Below are 16,629 nucleotides of genomic sequence, written 5' to 3'. Positions count from 1 at the left end.
CTTTTTTTTTTTCCTTGTCTTGTGTCAAATTGAACAATTGATTAATGTTTAAAACATGCAAAGGGATATGTGCATGCAAAGATTAATGTTTAAAACATGCAAAGTGTTCCAATTTTATGTCATATTAATTATAAGTGCATCTGTTCAACCTTATCTATGTGTGTCACTATTGAAAAATAAGGTCTCTTTACATCTTCATGGGGTGACTCTTAAAAAACTCCTAAAGAACAGGGAAACAGGAAGTCACTAACTATTACCATCATAGATATACTAAAATTCCTTCAGAAATGACAATTACGAGAATTCATGATGAAAATTATTTTACAAAAATCATGCAGGATTCTAATAATTGTAATCTCACCTCAATTTTTTTTCCAAAATGATAAAGTTTTTTGTAAATGCTTAAACTACAAGATTACTGTCAAATTTTTTATTTATAGGAGTTTAAATTGCACGTTTCTAGGGTCAACTCTGTTTGTGAGGGTTTTTATTTCTCATTTTCCTTGTTCCTTTTTTTATCTTCCTTATAAATCAATTTAACTCCAAGAGGATATTTCACAATTTTTTCTGAATCAAGAAATTAGCAAAATTAAACCCTCTAGGTCTTGTACTGCTTATCATTATTGCTGTATACAGTTTCTACCAATCTATTATAGTTTCTTGTAGATCCTTTTTAAGGATCAATTTTTCCATTTAGACTGTCTCTACTGTATAGTTTTATACTATTGAAAGATTCCTTGCTTTGTTAGTTTCTGCTAAAAATGGGTAAAAATCTTCTTTCAAGGACAATAACTATAACAAGCTGTAAATTGATGATTTCAGTCATGTTGAAATATTTGTAGATCTTGTTGTTCTGATCATATTTACTGTTTCAAGTCTCTCTCTCCTTCGAGTGAGTAACCACAAACTGGTCTGATTTTTCTGACTATTTCATAGCAGATAGACTTGACCTGCTTATCGTTTTATCCTTGTCAGTTTTGCTATAACTGCTTTTGTTTTCATATAAGCCCAAAGCAGCCGTTAAACCCCTATGTTCTATTTATAGCAACATTCATCATGTTTGATGATGAATCAAACTCCCAGATACAATTTTAAATTAGATTCCCAAAGGAAGTTGAACATTCAGAAAAATTTCGGTAACATTGACTCAAAAGTTTCAGAAGAGAAGATATCTATTGATTTAAAAGTTTATAACAATGAATTGACATACAGAAAGACACACTGAAGCTGGATACCAAATGATGTCAATAGCTCACAGGGCATTTTTGGCCAGGTGAGCTAAAAAGCTGAATGTGATAAAAATCCTACCAAAAGGTGCCCAGTCACAAAACGTTGTTGATGTATTATCTGGGGCGATCTCAAGTTCGTATCCATCTTTAATTGGAACTGAGCAATTTCTGTATAGTACATTCTGAAACAGATAATAGGTAAATATGTATTTACATGTATAGTAGGAAAATAAAACTAGAGGCTCACATAAGCATCTGAAGATCACTTGGTAGCCATGTCTGTTTTGCTATGGAATCTCTTAATTTTTAAGTACAAGTACATGTACACTGCACTCAGTCAGTGTCAGTACCTCAGAATAAACCTTCCAGCAATTTTAAGTTTGAACTCATCTGGCATATCTCAATGAAAATATTTTCTACATAATTCCAACAGGCAAATCAGTACCAAACAAATATCAAACAGTAAACAAGAAAAGCTAACTTTCTATCATATCTGGTTTCATTTGGTTCAGCAGTTCTCAAGCAAATAAATGGGGAATGTGTCCATGGGACACAGATGATGCCCCCGCTTGCATACAACGTTATAAAGGGACATAACTCAAGAACGGTAAAAGTGATGCCACCCAAATTCGTATTGATCTGAGTTTTGTGGTTATAAGCATTGTGTATAAGTTTCATAACATTTGGTATATACAAACTTAAGTTAGAGAACGAAAACGAAGAATTCAGCAATTTTTCCATTTGTAAAGGGGCATAACTCAAGAACAGTAAAAGTGATGCTACCAAACTTCAAACCTGATCTGTGTTTTGTGGTAATAAGCATTGTCTATAAGTTTCATAACATTTGGTTGAGGCAAACTTAAGTTAGAGAACATAAATGAAAAATTCAGCAATTTTTCCATTTGTAATTGTAAAGGGGCATAATTGTAGAATGTTAAAAGTGACACCACCAAAATTCAAACTTGATCTGTGTTTTGCGATAATAAGCATTGTGTATAAGTTTCATAACATTTGGTTGAGGCAAACTAAAGTTAGAGAACGGAAACCAATTTCGGGACGTACGTACAGCTGTACGGACGGACGGACAAGGGTAAAACTTAATGCCCCCTCCGCTACGACGGGGGCATAAAAAACACTTTAAGTTTCAGTGAATTAAAAAGCTTTGGTGGCCATCTTTGTAATCTGATTGGCACAAAAGTCACTTACTTTCGTACAACAATCATAAGGAACATTTTTGCCAAGATTGTTTCCATTTACTGACACAATTTGGAAAGAAATATTTCAAAAACTTTCCCTACAGTACGTACATGACGTAGGATACCTTAAGATCTTTCAGCTTCTGCTATGGGTTCTTTGATATTGACTGATAACAGCTACACATTATAAATGGAAAAATATGCAGGATCCATAAAAAATATCATTCAAAACTGGAAAACCTTCCCACAAATTCTATCATTCACTGCCCCCAACAAAAGATCGTGATTATAACTACATGTACAATGTACTATTAAACAAGAGATTTCAAGACTTTCAAGATCTTATTGTACACTCAGATCACATTAGGCATCCAGCTGAAATTAAATAACAAAAAAATCAACTTCATCTATTATATAGGAAGTAAAAATGGTCAAAACGGTAATTTGGATAGATTACAACTGTTTCCTTGGTTATTAAAAATTTATGGCAGCCTTTAAATCTCATTTTTTTTCTATTTTACCTACTGATCAACGCAAAAAATATAGTATGGAGCTAATTATTATAATGCATCTTTTAATCTAACATTACAAATGATTTGGGTAGGTGCAAATAATTTTTGATCTTGAGAATGCATCAAGAAAATAGATATATCCTCATCCCACTTCAGATTCAATTTTTATCTTTTATACAGTCAAATTTAGATTTCCTTTGATTAAGTTACATCCTTATAATTCACGTTATAAGGATATTAAAATAAACAAACAGGACAGGTCAAGTGAAACACATGAGATATGAGTCATCGCTACAGATTAGGTGTGTTTGAGTAATAAGATAACCCTATGCTACAATAAATGTTAAAATTTAAAGTGTTATACTTATTTATAAAATGATTTTCTTTTCTTTGATATATATATTAGCAAAGTAAATGTTTGCTACTATCTACATGATCTTACTCATGAAAAAGTACTGCAAAAGCAGACGGCAAGCACATATCATTGATATCCCCATGAAAATGATTTTCTTTTCTTTGATATATATATTAGCAAAGTAAATGTTTGCTACTATCTACATGATTTTTCTCATGAAAAAGTACTGCAAAAGCAGACGGCAAGCACATATCATTGATATCCCCTGCTATTAAAACCCTTGACGACATTCATAATTTCACAAAAATTGAAAAATGCATTTATCTGTGTTCTTTTTAAAGTCCAAATCTCAACAAATATTCCTTGTACAAAATAGTTTTACAGAATATTTCTTTCAAAGTATAACTTACAAGTAAAGATCAAAGTTACACAACATGAATAAAATTGACAACTTCCAAGTGCTCTCCTTACACTGTGTACAATGGCTTCCTTTTATCTAAATTACAATAAATCTATAATTCTAGCATGAGAGACGATTTTTCTAGAAGCAGAAATGTACCTGAAAATTATAGCATCATCAAGACATTTGTAGAAAAAATAGTTTAAATGTTTCCAATTCTGGTGGATAGTTGTCTTAATTGCAATTATACTACATCTCTTCATTTTAAAAAGGATGAATTGCATAAATAAACATTTCACTATAACTTTGCTTGAATGAAATATACAATATGTAAAATTTTATCATATAAAACCAACTTCAAATTGACATATATATATAGATTCTACCACTTCATCGAGTGTAATATGATATTTATCCACTCGAGACAGTTACACGAGATTTGGTGGTCGAATCTGTTTCTCTAATGATTTTCAAACAATATGCAGGCAAACTTGTTCCTTCTTTTTGAATGATCTGCAAAAAGATGTGTTCTTTCTATGTGACGTCATCGGGCATGGTCGCCTTTTTTCATGCCGTCACAATAGGAAATTCAGAGGAAAGCAAGAAAATTCGACGTCATAATCGGATTTTAACCAATGATAAGCTGAGATCAATCAAACCACACGTTGATTAAATTTTTTTTATACAATGGGTGCAGAAAGGGATAAATCGACGAAGAATTAGAGAAATATATATATCATCAAAGATGACACATTGATATTTTTAGGTATATACAGTTTCCATAGCAACCAAAACAAATTACCTTGACAACACTGACAGGTTTCTTGGCCATGTGATAACATGTGTAGACCAAAAAGGTTAAAATAAGGATCCATACTCTGTACCTGAATAAATAAACAAATAAAATATAAATCTATATGTGGTACTAATAACCTTTCCAATTTCTAGAACCCATATCAAAAGATCTTGAATGAGTTAGCTCCTGTTTCTTGTTTTTGATCTTTCTGACAACACATAATGTTATATTTAGTATTTGCATAAAAAAAAGGTAAAATTTGATTCAAATTTGAAAAATGTTTGACAAGAAATGAAAGCAGCATCTTGTAAACACAAGAGTGCACATGCTGAAATGTCTCGCCTTCTTTACTAACCATTGATTGTATGTTGATAGTCCTAAATACAAAGCTTTACTACAAGTAACACATAAACTTAACATGATCCAAGAAAATGAGGTCAAGGTCAGATAAACCACACGAGAAATACATGTACACCTTACAATCATTCAATAAACCAAACATAGTTGACCTATTGCTTATTGTTTCTAAGAAATAGTCAAACAAGAAAACTTAAAATTGACCAATGAACCATGAAAATGAGGTCAATGTCAGATGAACCATGCTAGACAGACATGTACACCTTACAATCAATTTAGGCATTAAATATAGTTGACCTATTGCTTATAGTATCTAGAAACAAACTTAACCATGAAAACTTAACATTGACCAATGAACCATGAAAATGAGGTCAAGGTCAGATGATACCTGCCAGACAGACATATACACCTTACAATCATTCCATACATCAAATATAGTTGATCTATTGCTTATAGTTGAAGAAAAACAGACCAAAACACAAAAACTTAACACTGAGAAATGAACCGTGAAAATGAGGTCAAGGTCAAATAAAACCTGTGAGACTGGCATGTACATCATAAAATATTTCCATACACCATTTATAGTTGACCTATTGCATATAGTATTAGAAAAAAAGACCAAATCTCAAAAACTTAACTTTGACTACTGAACCATGAAAATGAGGTCAAGGTCACATGACACCTACCAGTTGGACATGTACACCTTACAATCATTCCATATACCAAATATAGTAGACCTACTGATTATAGTATCTGATATATGGACTTGACCACGAAAACTTAACCTTGTTTAATGATCCATGAAATGAGGTCGAGGTCAAATGAAAATTGTCTGACAGGCATGAGGACCTTGCAAGGCACGCACATACTAAATATAATTATCCTATTACTCATAATAAGAAATAAATTAACATTACAACAAGAGTGCTCACGCTGAAATGTCTCGCCTTCTTTACTAATCATTGATATTATGTTGATAGTCCTAAATATAAAGCTTTATTACAACTGTCACATAAACTTAACATTAACCAAGTAAACTAAACATTGACCAATGAACCATGAAAATGAGGTCAAGGTCAGATGAACCATGCTAGGCAGGCATGTACAGCTAACAATTCTTCCATACAACAAATATAGTTGACCTATTGCTTATAGTTTAAGAAAAACAGACGAAAACACAAAAACTTAACACTGAGCAATGAACCTTGAAAATGAGGTCAAGGTCAAATAAAACCTGCGTAACTGACATATAGATCATAAAATATTTCCATACACCAAATATAGTTGAACTATTGCATATAGTATTAGAAAAAAAGACCAAAACTCAAAAACTTAACTTTGACCACTGAACCATGAAAATGAGGTCAAGGTAAGATGACACCTGCCAGCTAGACATGTACACCTTACAATCATTCCATACACCAAATATAGCTGACCTATTGCATGCAGTATTAGAAAGAAAGACCACAACTCAAAAACTTAACTTTGACCACTGAACCATGAAAATGAGGTCAAGGTCAGATGACACCTGCCAGCTAGACATGTACACCTTACAATCATTCCATACACCAAATATAGTAGACCTATTGCATACAGTATAAGAAAAACAGACCAAAACACAAAAACTTAACTATAACCACTGAACCATGAAAATGAGGTCAAGGTCAGATGACACCTGCCAGTTGGACATGTACACCTTACAGTCCTTCCATACACCAAATATACTAGACCTATTGCTTATAGTATCTGAGATATGGACTTGACCATGAAAACTTAACCTTGTTCACTGATCCATGAAATGAGGTCGAGGTCAAGTGAAAACTGTCTGACGGGCATGAGGACCTTGCAAGGTACGCACATACCAAATATAGTTATCCTATTACTTATAATAAGAGAGAATTTAACATTACAAAAAATCTGAACTTTTTTTTCAAGTAGTCACTGAACCATGAAAATGAGGTCAAGGACATTGGACATGCGACTGACGGAAACTTCGTAACATGAGGCATCCATATACAAAGTATGAAGCATCCAGGTCTTCCATCTTCTAAAATATAAAGCTTTTAAGAAGTTAGCTAACGCCGCCGCCGCCGCCGCCGTAGCCGCCGCCGCCGGATCGCTATCCCTATGTCGAGCTTTCTGCGACAAAAGTCGCAGGCTCGACAAAAAATGTTGACTTTTTTTCAAGTAGTCACTGAACCATGAAAATGAGGTCAAGGACAATGGACATATGACAGACGGAAACTTCGTAACTTAAGGCATCTATAAACAAAGTATGAAGCATCCAGGTCTTCTAGCTTCTAAAATATAAAGCTTTTAAGAAGTTAGCTAACGCCGCCACCACCACCGCCGGTTCACTATCCCTATGTCGAGCTTTCTTTGACAAAAGTCGCAGGCTCGACAAAAACTGATTATGTGGGATTTTTTTAAAAAGGCCTTCTTCCAAATACATAGTACAGTGATATAAAAGGTTTCCTGTTTTCTTCTGATATCATTCAAGGTACATGTATTGAAATCATTATTACAGACTGATATTATTCAAAGTATCAATATCAATATAAAAGACTAATTCAAATTAGGCCATGCTAAAATGATTGTTTGATTCCCCTAACCCTGCCAGGTCTGTTTTACCCTCCAGGTCAATTCTTTTCTTTTTTCTTTTTTTTTGGCAGTTGAAAAAAAAAAGCATTGCTTTGGTTTCTATTGATAATTTTCAAAATTTTATGATAATCTCTTAAAAGTGATTCAACATTGCTCAATTATCATTCCCATTAGTTTCACATACATATACCTTATGCAACAATATAGAATGTTAAACTAGAATTTACTGTCAGGTTAACAACAAAATTCTCTGTACAGTGAAACTGATTTTTCACAAAAAAAAATAAAATAAAAAAAATGTTCTGCCTGCCGGCCTTTAATAATTTTCACATGTGAGGGGAAACCAACATTCATTTTTCCATGGCCTCATATTATATATATATATAGTATATAGTTAAACTAAGATTTTAGAGTGAGTACTACATGTAAGTGCATAAAATTAAAATTTGCTTACTGTGGATTCATTTATTTTCGTGGGTATCAATTTTTCGTGGACTGAGGAAAAGTCATTGATATTTGATTTCATGGTTTTGCCAAAGTCTACATACAAGCCTACAGAAAATTTGTACTTTGAATGTGTCCACAGTATATGTTAAGTAATATCTATTTCATGGTATGCAATTTTACTCTTTGTTCTTCGCACCTACACAATGTGATATGCTATAAAAAGGACCTGACATGAACTGAAGAAGTAATCCAAGCAACAATAAAGTAATGTCAAGGTGAACTGTCTAATGGACAAAACAGGTGAAAAATATATGCAAACTTCACTCTGTTGTGTATAAAATTCAGACTTCAAGAAAATTCTTTTAATTCTACTGAAAATTACAGGTGAAAAACTTATGCCAACTTCACTCTGTTAGTATGAAATTCAGACTTCAAGAAAATCTTTTTATTCTACTGAAAATTATATGTGAAAAACTTATGCCAACTTCACTCTGTTGGTATGAAATTCCGACTTCAAGAAAAATCTTTTAATTCTACCGAAAATTACAGGTGAAAAACTTATGCAAACTTCACTCTGTTGGTACATGTATGAAATTCAGACTTCAAGAACAATCTTTTTATTCTACCAAAATCTCAAGTTAATCAAAATACCATTAAAGCAGGCTAATTTGTTTGTTCTGGTCAACACATGTTTTACCATTTGAAATGGTGTATTCAGGTCCTGATGAGGCCACTCTATAAGTGGTGAACTTTTTGACCATAATAAATAAGTAAGCCTGTGAAAATTGAGCATGTTTCTGTTTTAAATGATAAATTGTCTATTACCAAGGTGAAAATAACTTTAAATACCCAAGGTATCCACCTGAACTTACCCTACCACACAATTATCGGTACCACATGTACATGAGGTGTTGGTTCATCGCATGAAATTATATTTATATTATAATGTGCATATACACTTAAAAAATCTATATTAAATTGTTAAATTCAGTTTAAATTGTACCTAACCTTTTTTGTGTGAAAATAAAAAGTTCAACTGGTAAGAAACTACTGCATTTGAAAATTAAGAGCGTTGACAGGAAGACTTGTCTCTGTCTGGATTTATCATTTGCAGTGGGTGAAAACTGACTTTATAAATGTTGAAAAATATAAGAGATAACATGCACACATTTTTACTGAATAGACTATAGGGATAAAGCCAAAGAGTTTCAAGATTTGAGAAAACATTTAAAATGCAAACATCTTAAAAGCATAAATTCAAATTTAAAATACATGAGAAAATGGAGTAGAAATTGATGTAAAAGAATCTTTATCTGCAATCTTTATTTTTAATCTGAATGAGCCGCTGTTCTAAAACTTTATTTGTGTAATTATAAAACAGCAAACAAAAAAGTTTTTATCAAAAATGGTAGGAGGGGAGGGGACAGAAGACATAAAACTTTCATTTCAGCCAGAATTATACAGTACATCATAACTTAACAAAATTTGTATTAATAAAATTGTATGGGTCTGTAAATCTCAGCAAATCAAAAGTTACTATGCTTTTTATTTTCTCACTACAAAATGACTTTGTGTGCAAGTTAACTATTAAATTGAATGCTTTGAGTATACATGTACTCTCTATTTCACTGCATAAATTACACAAACCCTTGAATTATCTAACATGTCCAAATAATTGATTTCCTTACAAAAATACTTTTACAGCATACTTAGAGCTAATTCAAGTTGATAAAACAATGTCAATCAAAGCTCAATTGTATGACAAACATTTTTCTTTAGACAGAAACAATATGTTCATCCAGTCTACTTACAATTTCTAGAGCTTCACTTGAGTTAAAAAGACATTTTAGGCCAAAATGAAAAAAAATACTTGTGCTTAGTGTTTCTCTACCTACCCTTGTTATGTTTTAAAATGTCTATTGTAAGATTTTGAGTGGTATTTTTGGAAGTGAATTCTTGAGTGAATTGTGACAGATTTGCAGGTGGTCCCCATGCACATTGTACTCAAGGTAAAAAAATTGAGCAACAAATTTGTTTACTTTCTTTCACTTATTTTGAGGACACTCTAAACACAAATATTTTTTGTTTGGCCTCATAATTGTAAACAACATATGTACCTTATGATCTATATATGAGATCATATGAACTGAAGGAGATGACAAAGTCCAGTAGAAAGTTATGTAATGATATCAAAAAGGAGATACAACAGCTTGACATTATATGAAACGCAAAAATTTTATGGATGACAGGTTGCAAATGTAGAACTACTTATATACTGATAATGGATCAATTTTTCTACATTTTTGCAATATTTCACAGATTTTATAGGGGATAATAATATGTTAAATACAAAACTATATGTAATTATTATTATTTGCATATTTCACCCAAAAGGGTCAGGCAAATATAAAATGCAATTCAATACAAAATATTACAGTATTACAGCAGATACCCTTGAAACATGCACCGATACAATGGAACTTTATTGGACATTGACCTCATTTTATGCGATTGAAAAGATTTATTTTAAAAGTCACAGATTTCAAATGAAAGTTCAAGTTCAGGATTTAAAAATTGTTTTTACTTGGAAATTGGTGGATCCTTTGTTAAAGGATGTTTCATATCACAGAAGCAAAGTAATCTTGATATTTGTTGAAATTTAAGGTTATATCTTTTTGTCACCTTATTTTGATAAAGAGAATGCTGATAGCAATCCATGTTTAGATTTCATTCAAATACTGTCTAGATTATAAATCTATCTAGTGTTTACATTTTAAAATTAGAAAATTTAACTATCAGGGTTGAATAATTATATCAATCTATAGGTTTATGTAGTAAAACTTGTTATTTATATAATACAGTACAATAATATAAATTCAGAAATTATTGTATGCACTTTAATATTATTAAGATTTTTGAAGAATGGACAAAAATGTGAGATTAATTATTGAGATTTCATTAAAATCTGCATACAGATATATGTATCACTCAGATATCAAAATGCAAGTTCTTGTTATCATGGTTATTGCTATACTCAACCAGTCGCACTATTCCCATTAATAAAAACCTCACAATAATTTACAGTATATAATAATTCAAAAACCACAAAAATAAAATTTCATGGCATGTAAAATTACTTTTATGCCTGTATACAATGGTATATATATGGGAAATTCTGTGTTGCTCATGTTTTAACTAACAAATAATTGTCCAATTATTTAAAAATGTCAAAGGTTTATATATGATTCACAATCAAATGATTAATTTCTAAACAAATATATTGATTTGATCACCTCTCTGCTGGTTGATTTTTAGGGAATTATTTTTGTATGGTAAATTAAAAATTTGTAGCATAATTATATCAAGCTGTACTCCTTCATTACAATGTATGTCTGAAGAGTTTTAGATTACACATCCCAATTATTAATAGGAAACAAAAATTTAAATAGAATTGCAACGAAAAATAATTTTGTAAATCTGCTGCTAGAGCCTATATGGCTTGATCTCGCTACATGTATGTAAGGCCAATCAAGCTTTGACAAAACCAGGGTTAAATATTCATAAATAATATTTCTTTAACAAAATTATTTTATGTTTTGATCTTGTCTCTTAATTCCAAATTCATCAGAAATTTTGCCTCAAATTACATTAATTACAATGAATTAGTTTGATAAGCACACTGATTTCTATGTACATGCAATTTCCAAATAAAATTGACAATATGCAGTGTTCCCCTCATCCTGGGAACAGTAGTCAATATATATGTTCCTGCCTCATCAGAACATTTGGTAGGGTTGAATAAGTGTTAAGAAACACAACTCTCCCTTTTTTAATCTCAATCAAATATATATTTGAATTACAAAAGTTAATAAATGAACATACAGGTACAATTATAAATATTACCATTGAAAAGAAAGCTACCTGTTTCTGAAAGCAAGCTCAAAGGACCTACAAAAATGTACATGAAACCTGCTGATATGAAATCATGTCATCATACACTCTAACATTTCTAATACCGGTGGCTGTACTTTATGGTAGAATCCTTGAAGAAACAGTATAACACAAACAGACTTGAATGTTTTAAATATATGATGAAAAAAAATGTATTGTAAATCACTGACAACAGAGTTAATCTACGGCAAAACAACACAGACAAACTTGGAAAAAATGTTTGCACCAAGAATTTAAAAAAAAAGAATTTTATAATTTTATGCATGAACCAGGATAACATTATTATTTTTTCTAAAATGAGTATTTTCTCTAAACATTATGACAGCTGCGAAAAATGCACAAAAAATAATTATAAAATAGAAATATTAAATAGAAAAAAATCCAAATCATGACAAAATGGAAATACTTACGCTACATTTCTGCTTTCTCTAGAAAGAGATGGGAGCACGTAAATTCCTGGTGGTTTTCGGTTAACCATGATTTGTTCTATTAGAAACGAAAACCTCAAAAGAGGGCTTTTTGTTTTGGTCACAACATTTTGTATGATTTTGATATGAAAAAATTGTGTCAAAGTTTATCTCTTTATCCGATTTATCCTTATGTAAATACCAGAGGACATCCGAAAATAATTACTAATTTAATAAAGGAACGTGTCCGGGAGATGCGTTCCGTATATATCAGGTGACTGTGAGTATCAGGGCGTGTTTTATTGGTATCTTCTGGTGAAGAGTCCAAAAAAAAAATGAATCTGGTCCTCTTCTGGAGATATTCTGTAGAAAAAGCAATAAAACACAAATTCAATTTGCCGTCGAATACAGCAGATTTTTTTTTTTATGTTGGATGACATTGATAAATGAAGCCGTTTACGATGATTTATTAGAATAGAAAATTAAGATAAGTCAATTCATTCGTTAGAAATAACTGTAGCATGAATAAGAGTGTGCCTGTTTTGGCATTCATGTAATTATACAATAAGAGTAAAACAAAGAAAACTGGTTGGAAGAACTTCGCTGTGTTCGTGACATTTTTTCTTTATGCTTTCCTAACTCAATATATGCTAAACAAATCCGGCTATTTGATTTTCAGGAATAATCTTAAACTGTACAAGAATTTGTCAATGTTTGTCTGGTATATGATCGAAAAGGTCATTTTGTCTATTAATTTTTTTTAAAGTAAACAAACTGGATTATTTTTATATATAAAAGATATCCGGCAGAGTTCTCCAAATCTTTTTCACTCTGTTGGTCCTTGAAGAAAATCTGCTGGTCTTATATCTATTATTTCTATTGAAAAGTTTCGATGATAAAAACCGTCGGACCACAAAAATAAGGAGATGTGGTTGACTGACTGTTTATGCGGACTTAATCCGTTGGTTGTGTACTGATTGATACTTAAGTCTGAGAGAACAAGATCATGCATTTGTTAGTTGTTTTTGGCGTTGAACAAACTTTCAGTAACTGCAAATACTCTTATTTCGGTGCTTTGTGTCTATTGTCATATTGTTAATTTTTTTTTGTGTGTCTTACCGATCTTTTGATCAATTGCAACTGTTTTTACAGTTTGTTCGTATGTTGTACTGTTACACCAATGTCCCAGTTTAGGGAGGATTGCGCGCTCACAAACATGTTTAACCCTGCCATATTCTTTATGTGCCTGTCCCAAGTGAGGAGCCTATAGTTCAGTGGTTGTCGTTGGTTCATGCATGTCTGTCGACTCATATTTGATTTTTTGTAAATTGTTTTGTTATATATAATTATAGATCATTATAGGCTGTTAGTTTTTTCGTTTGGATTATTTCACATTTTTCATGTCGGGGTCTTTTATAGCCGACTATACGGTTTGGGTTTTTGTCATTATTGAAGGCCGTACGGTTGCCTAAAATTGGTTACATCCACTTCATTTGAACTCCGGTGGATAGTTGCCTCACTTGCAATCATACCACATCCCCTTTTTTATATTATATACCTGACTTTTAAACTCGTGTTTTCCTGAACAAGTATGAAATATTTGTCACTGGACATTAAAAATTAGCAACCAACCATCAATCAATTTAAACTCGTGTTAAATAAGGGGAAAACATTTGATTTTTTTTTTTTTTTGGAGGGGGGGGGGGGGAGGAGGATTTTGAATATGAATATGGTGGCCTGGTAAGAGCTGGAAAAAATAGGCATGTATAGCGACAGATTTAAATGAATAATAAATCCGAAAAATATCCTCCTGCCCCCTCCCCCTCCCCAGAATATCAAATACTCGTCCCCTTACTGTTATTTTCCGTGTTGTTTTTATGTTATCCAGCTCATCGTCTCTACAGGGGTGTCCTACTAAGGCTGCCATATCATAAAAACGTTTATCACACAGCTCTCATTCTATTATATCTGCATTCATAAATTTTCAATGTCATTTAGACTAAACGACGCATTGTTTGTTATGTGCCCCTTGCGTCTAAATTACCTATTTAAAAGGAAGATGTAGAAGAGAGACAGAAGATCTTCCCAATGCAAAAAAAAAAAACAGAAATGGACCTCTTCTGGCTCACTACAGAAGAACTATAAAACACGCCCCTATATTCCTTGCATTCGAGTAGTGACACGGATTTTGATACTATACAAATCCATGATAGCGATGATATATATATATATCTATATTGGCAAAATCAAAAGCTTGCATATTCAACTTCTGAGTCACAAGTTCAGGTTTTCACTCAGTAAATGTTCAGCTAGTTCTTTAGAAATCAGATATTATAATAAATAAGTTTGTTTATGCTGATCAAAAATTATTACATTGATTTCCAAGTCAAATCATATGAAACATTTGAAATAATAACTGAAATGCATATTGGCTACTCTCAAACGTCAACGAAGTTGCATGAGTAAAACTGCGAATTGTATATGAGTATAATACTAACTAAACAAATCCTTGGTATCACCTATAACATTTACACCAGAGACAAAAAAACCAATACAAAATAATCATCATTAGAGGAAATCTAATTCAAATTTTTATGAACTAAATTATTTCAAAGGTTCGTTTGATCAGAGACATGTATGTATAAATGTCTCTTGTTAGATAAAGTAAATGTATATTTTCTTTTTATGCAGATAATGGATTTTTATATGTAATGTAAAACGTATTACATTTCTTATAATACCTTGACATGGTCAGATATTATGTTTTTGTTTTTGTCACACACTAAATATGTTCGTATGACAATAAAGATATATTATAGTTATTACTTAAACATTGAAGATTTCCGAATATCTGATTTTCTAAAAGAGAGGTGAAAGATACCACAGGGACATTCAAACTAAAAAGTCGAAAATAAACTGACAAAAAATTTGCACGTTTATAGAGGGTGACGTTGTTATTATCTGGTCAGGTTTGCTTTTTTAGTTAGTAGTCGGTATTGAAAGATCCATGTCAACAGACGGATTCATGTCTACTAAGTTGCATGATTTTTTTCAGCAACTTATAAAGACATAAGTCAGGAATCTGATGTTCAGTAGTTGTCGTTTGTTGATGTGGTTCATAAGTGCTTCTCGTTTCTCGTTTTTTATATAGATTAGACAGTTGGTTTTCCCGTTTGAATGGTTTTACACTAGTAATTTTTGGGGCCCTTTATAGCTTGCTGTTCGGTGTGAGCCAAGGCTCCGTGTTGAAGACCGTACTTTGACCTATAATGGTTTACTTTTATAAATTTTGACTTGGATGGAGAGTTGTCTCATTGGCACTCCTACCACATTTTCTTATATCTATGTAAATAAATTACGGTTTGTTGATGACTTGAAACTGACACATAAACTTGGTGCGACCACGTTGGAGCGACGGGTTTGACCTATTTTCTTTTAGATCCTTACCCATAATTATTATCCTCTTAAATCTTTACCAGTGGAATAGCAAAACGTGCTGAACTGAACTAAAAATCAGTACGAAAAAAACCTATATTACCGGTATGACAAATAATATAACATAGTCACAAATACAAATAGAATAATAATGAAAAATACCGTGTGAAAAAATTCCGGAAGCTGCCGAAAGGAAGCTCAAAGTAATTAACCGGCTGTTATGAACTCATGGATTCATAACTACACTCAACTATCAGTCGCTGTACTTCGATGTAGATTTCATACAGCAACCGTCATAAACAGAATATGAAGAACCAATATTATGCTTTTTTCAATACCCATAATAAATAAGAAAATTTTATTGCAGAAAAATAAAAGAAATTAACACGTCTGTGCTGGCATGAAATACGGTGATCTTCTGTAAATTTACTGTCCATAAAATGTTAAAATCACTCGAAAAACAACCTTTTTTGCTCAGTGACTACCAGGCGTAGATGGTCTTAGCCAGATTTGCCTTTTTAAATTTTTTTTTGTCACAATTTCAATGCTCATGGCCTTCCAGCTGTTATGATTCGAGTGCAACTGATAATTACATGTATCAGGTAGAAAAAACGCGCGTCTGGCGTACTTAATCATGAGCCTGCAGCAAGTATTTTTGATGAGTTTCGGTGTAATAATATGCCACATGATATGTGATTACCAACGAGACAACTTTCTATGAAAGACCAAAGTACAAAGTTGTGAACAATTGCAGGTCAAGGTATGGCCTTCAACATTCGGAACAAAACCCATACTGTATAGTAAGCAATAAAAGGTCAAGTATGCCAAAATGTGAAACAATTCAATAGAGAAAACAAACGGGATTAAATCATACTACAACAATAAACGTAAAACAACTATGGGCGACGACAACCAATGGTTACAGGCTCCTTACTTGGAAGGT

The 16,629-nt window shown here is 32.1% G+C and overlaps 1 protein-coding gene across 4 annotated transcripts in view; it reads right to left on the bottom strand.

The window, feature by feature from the left end:
* LOC127702436 (glucose-6-phosphate exchanger SLC37A2-like) overlaps positions 1-12,464 on the bottom strand; it is a 47,296-nt gene extending 34,832 nt beyond the window's left edge. For all 4 annotated transcript variants that reach the window (XM_052206631.1, XM_052206632.1, XM_052206633.1 and 1 more), the window contains exons 1-3: positions 12,255-12,464; positions 4,495-4,576; positions 1,309-1,411 (exon numbers count right to left, since the gene is read on the bottom strand). In XM_052206631.1, coding sequence (XP_052062591.1) covers positions 1,309-1,411; positions 4,495-4,576; positions 12,255-12,322 — 253 coding nt within the window. In that variant the 5' untranslated portion in view covers positions 12,323-12,464. The remainder of the gene's footprint in view (positions 1-1,308; positions 1,412-4,494; positions 4,577-12,254) is intronic.
* Between the last annotated feature and the right edge of the window lie 4,165 nt (positions 12,465-16,629).

This window comes from Mytilus californianus, unplaced genomic scaffold (assembly GCF_021869535.1).
Source record: "Mytilus californianus isolate M0D057914Y unplaced genomic scaffold, xbMytCali1.0.p SCAF_5, whole genome shotgun sequence".
Classification (NCBI taxonomy): Eukaryota; Metazoa; Mollusca; class Bivalvia; order Mytilida; family Mytilidae; genus Mytilus; species Mytilus californianus.
The sequence above is the reverse complement of the archived record's forward strand: the minus strand, read 5'-3'. Positions and strand labels throughout refer to the sequence as shown.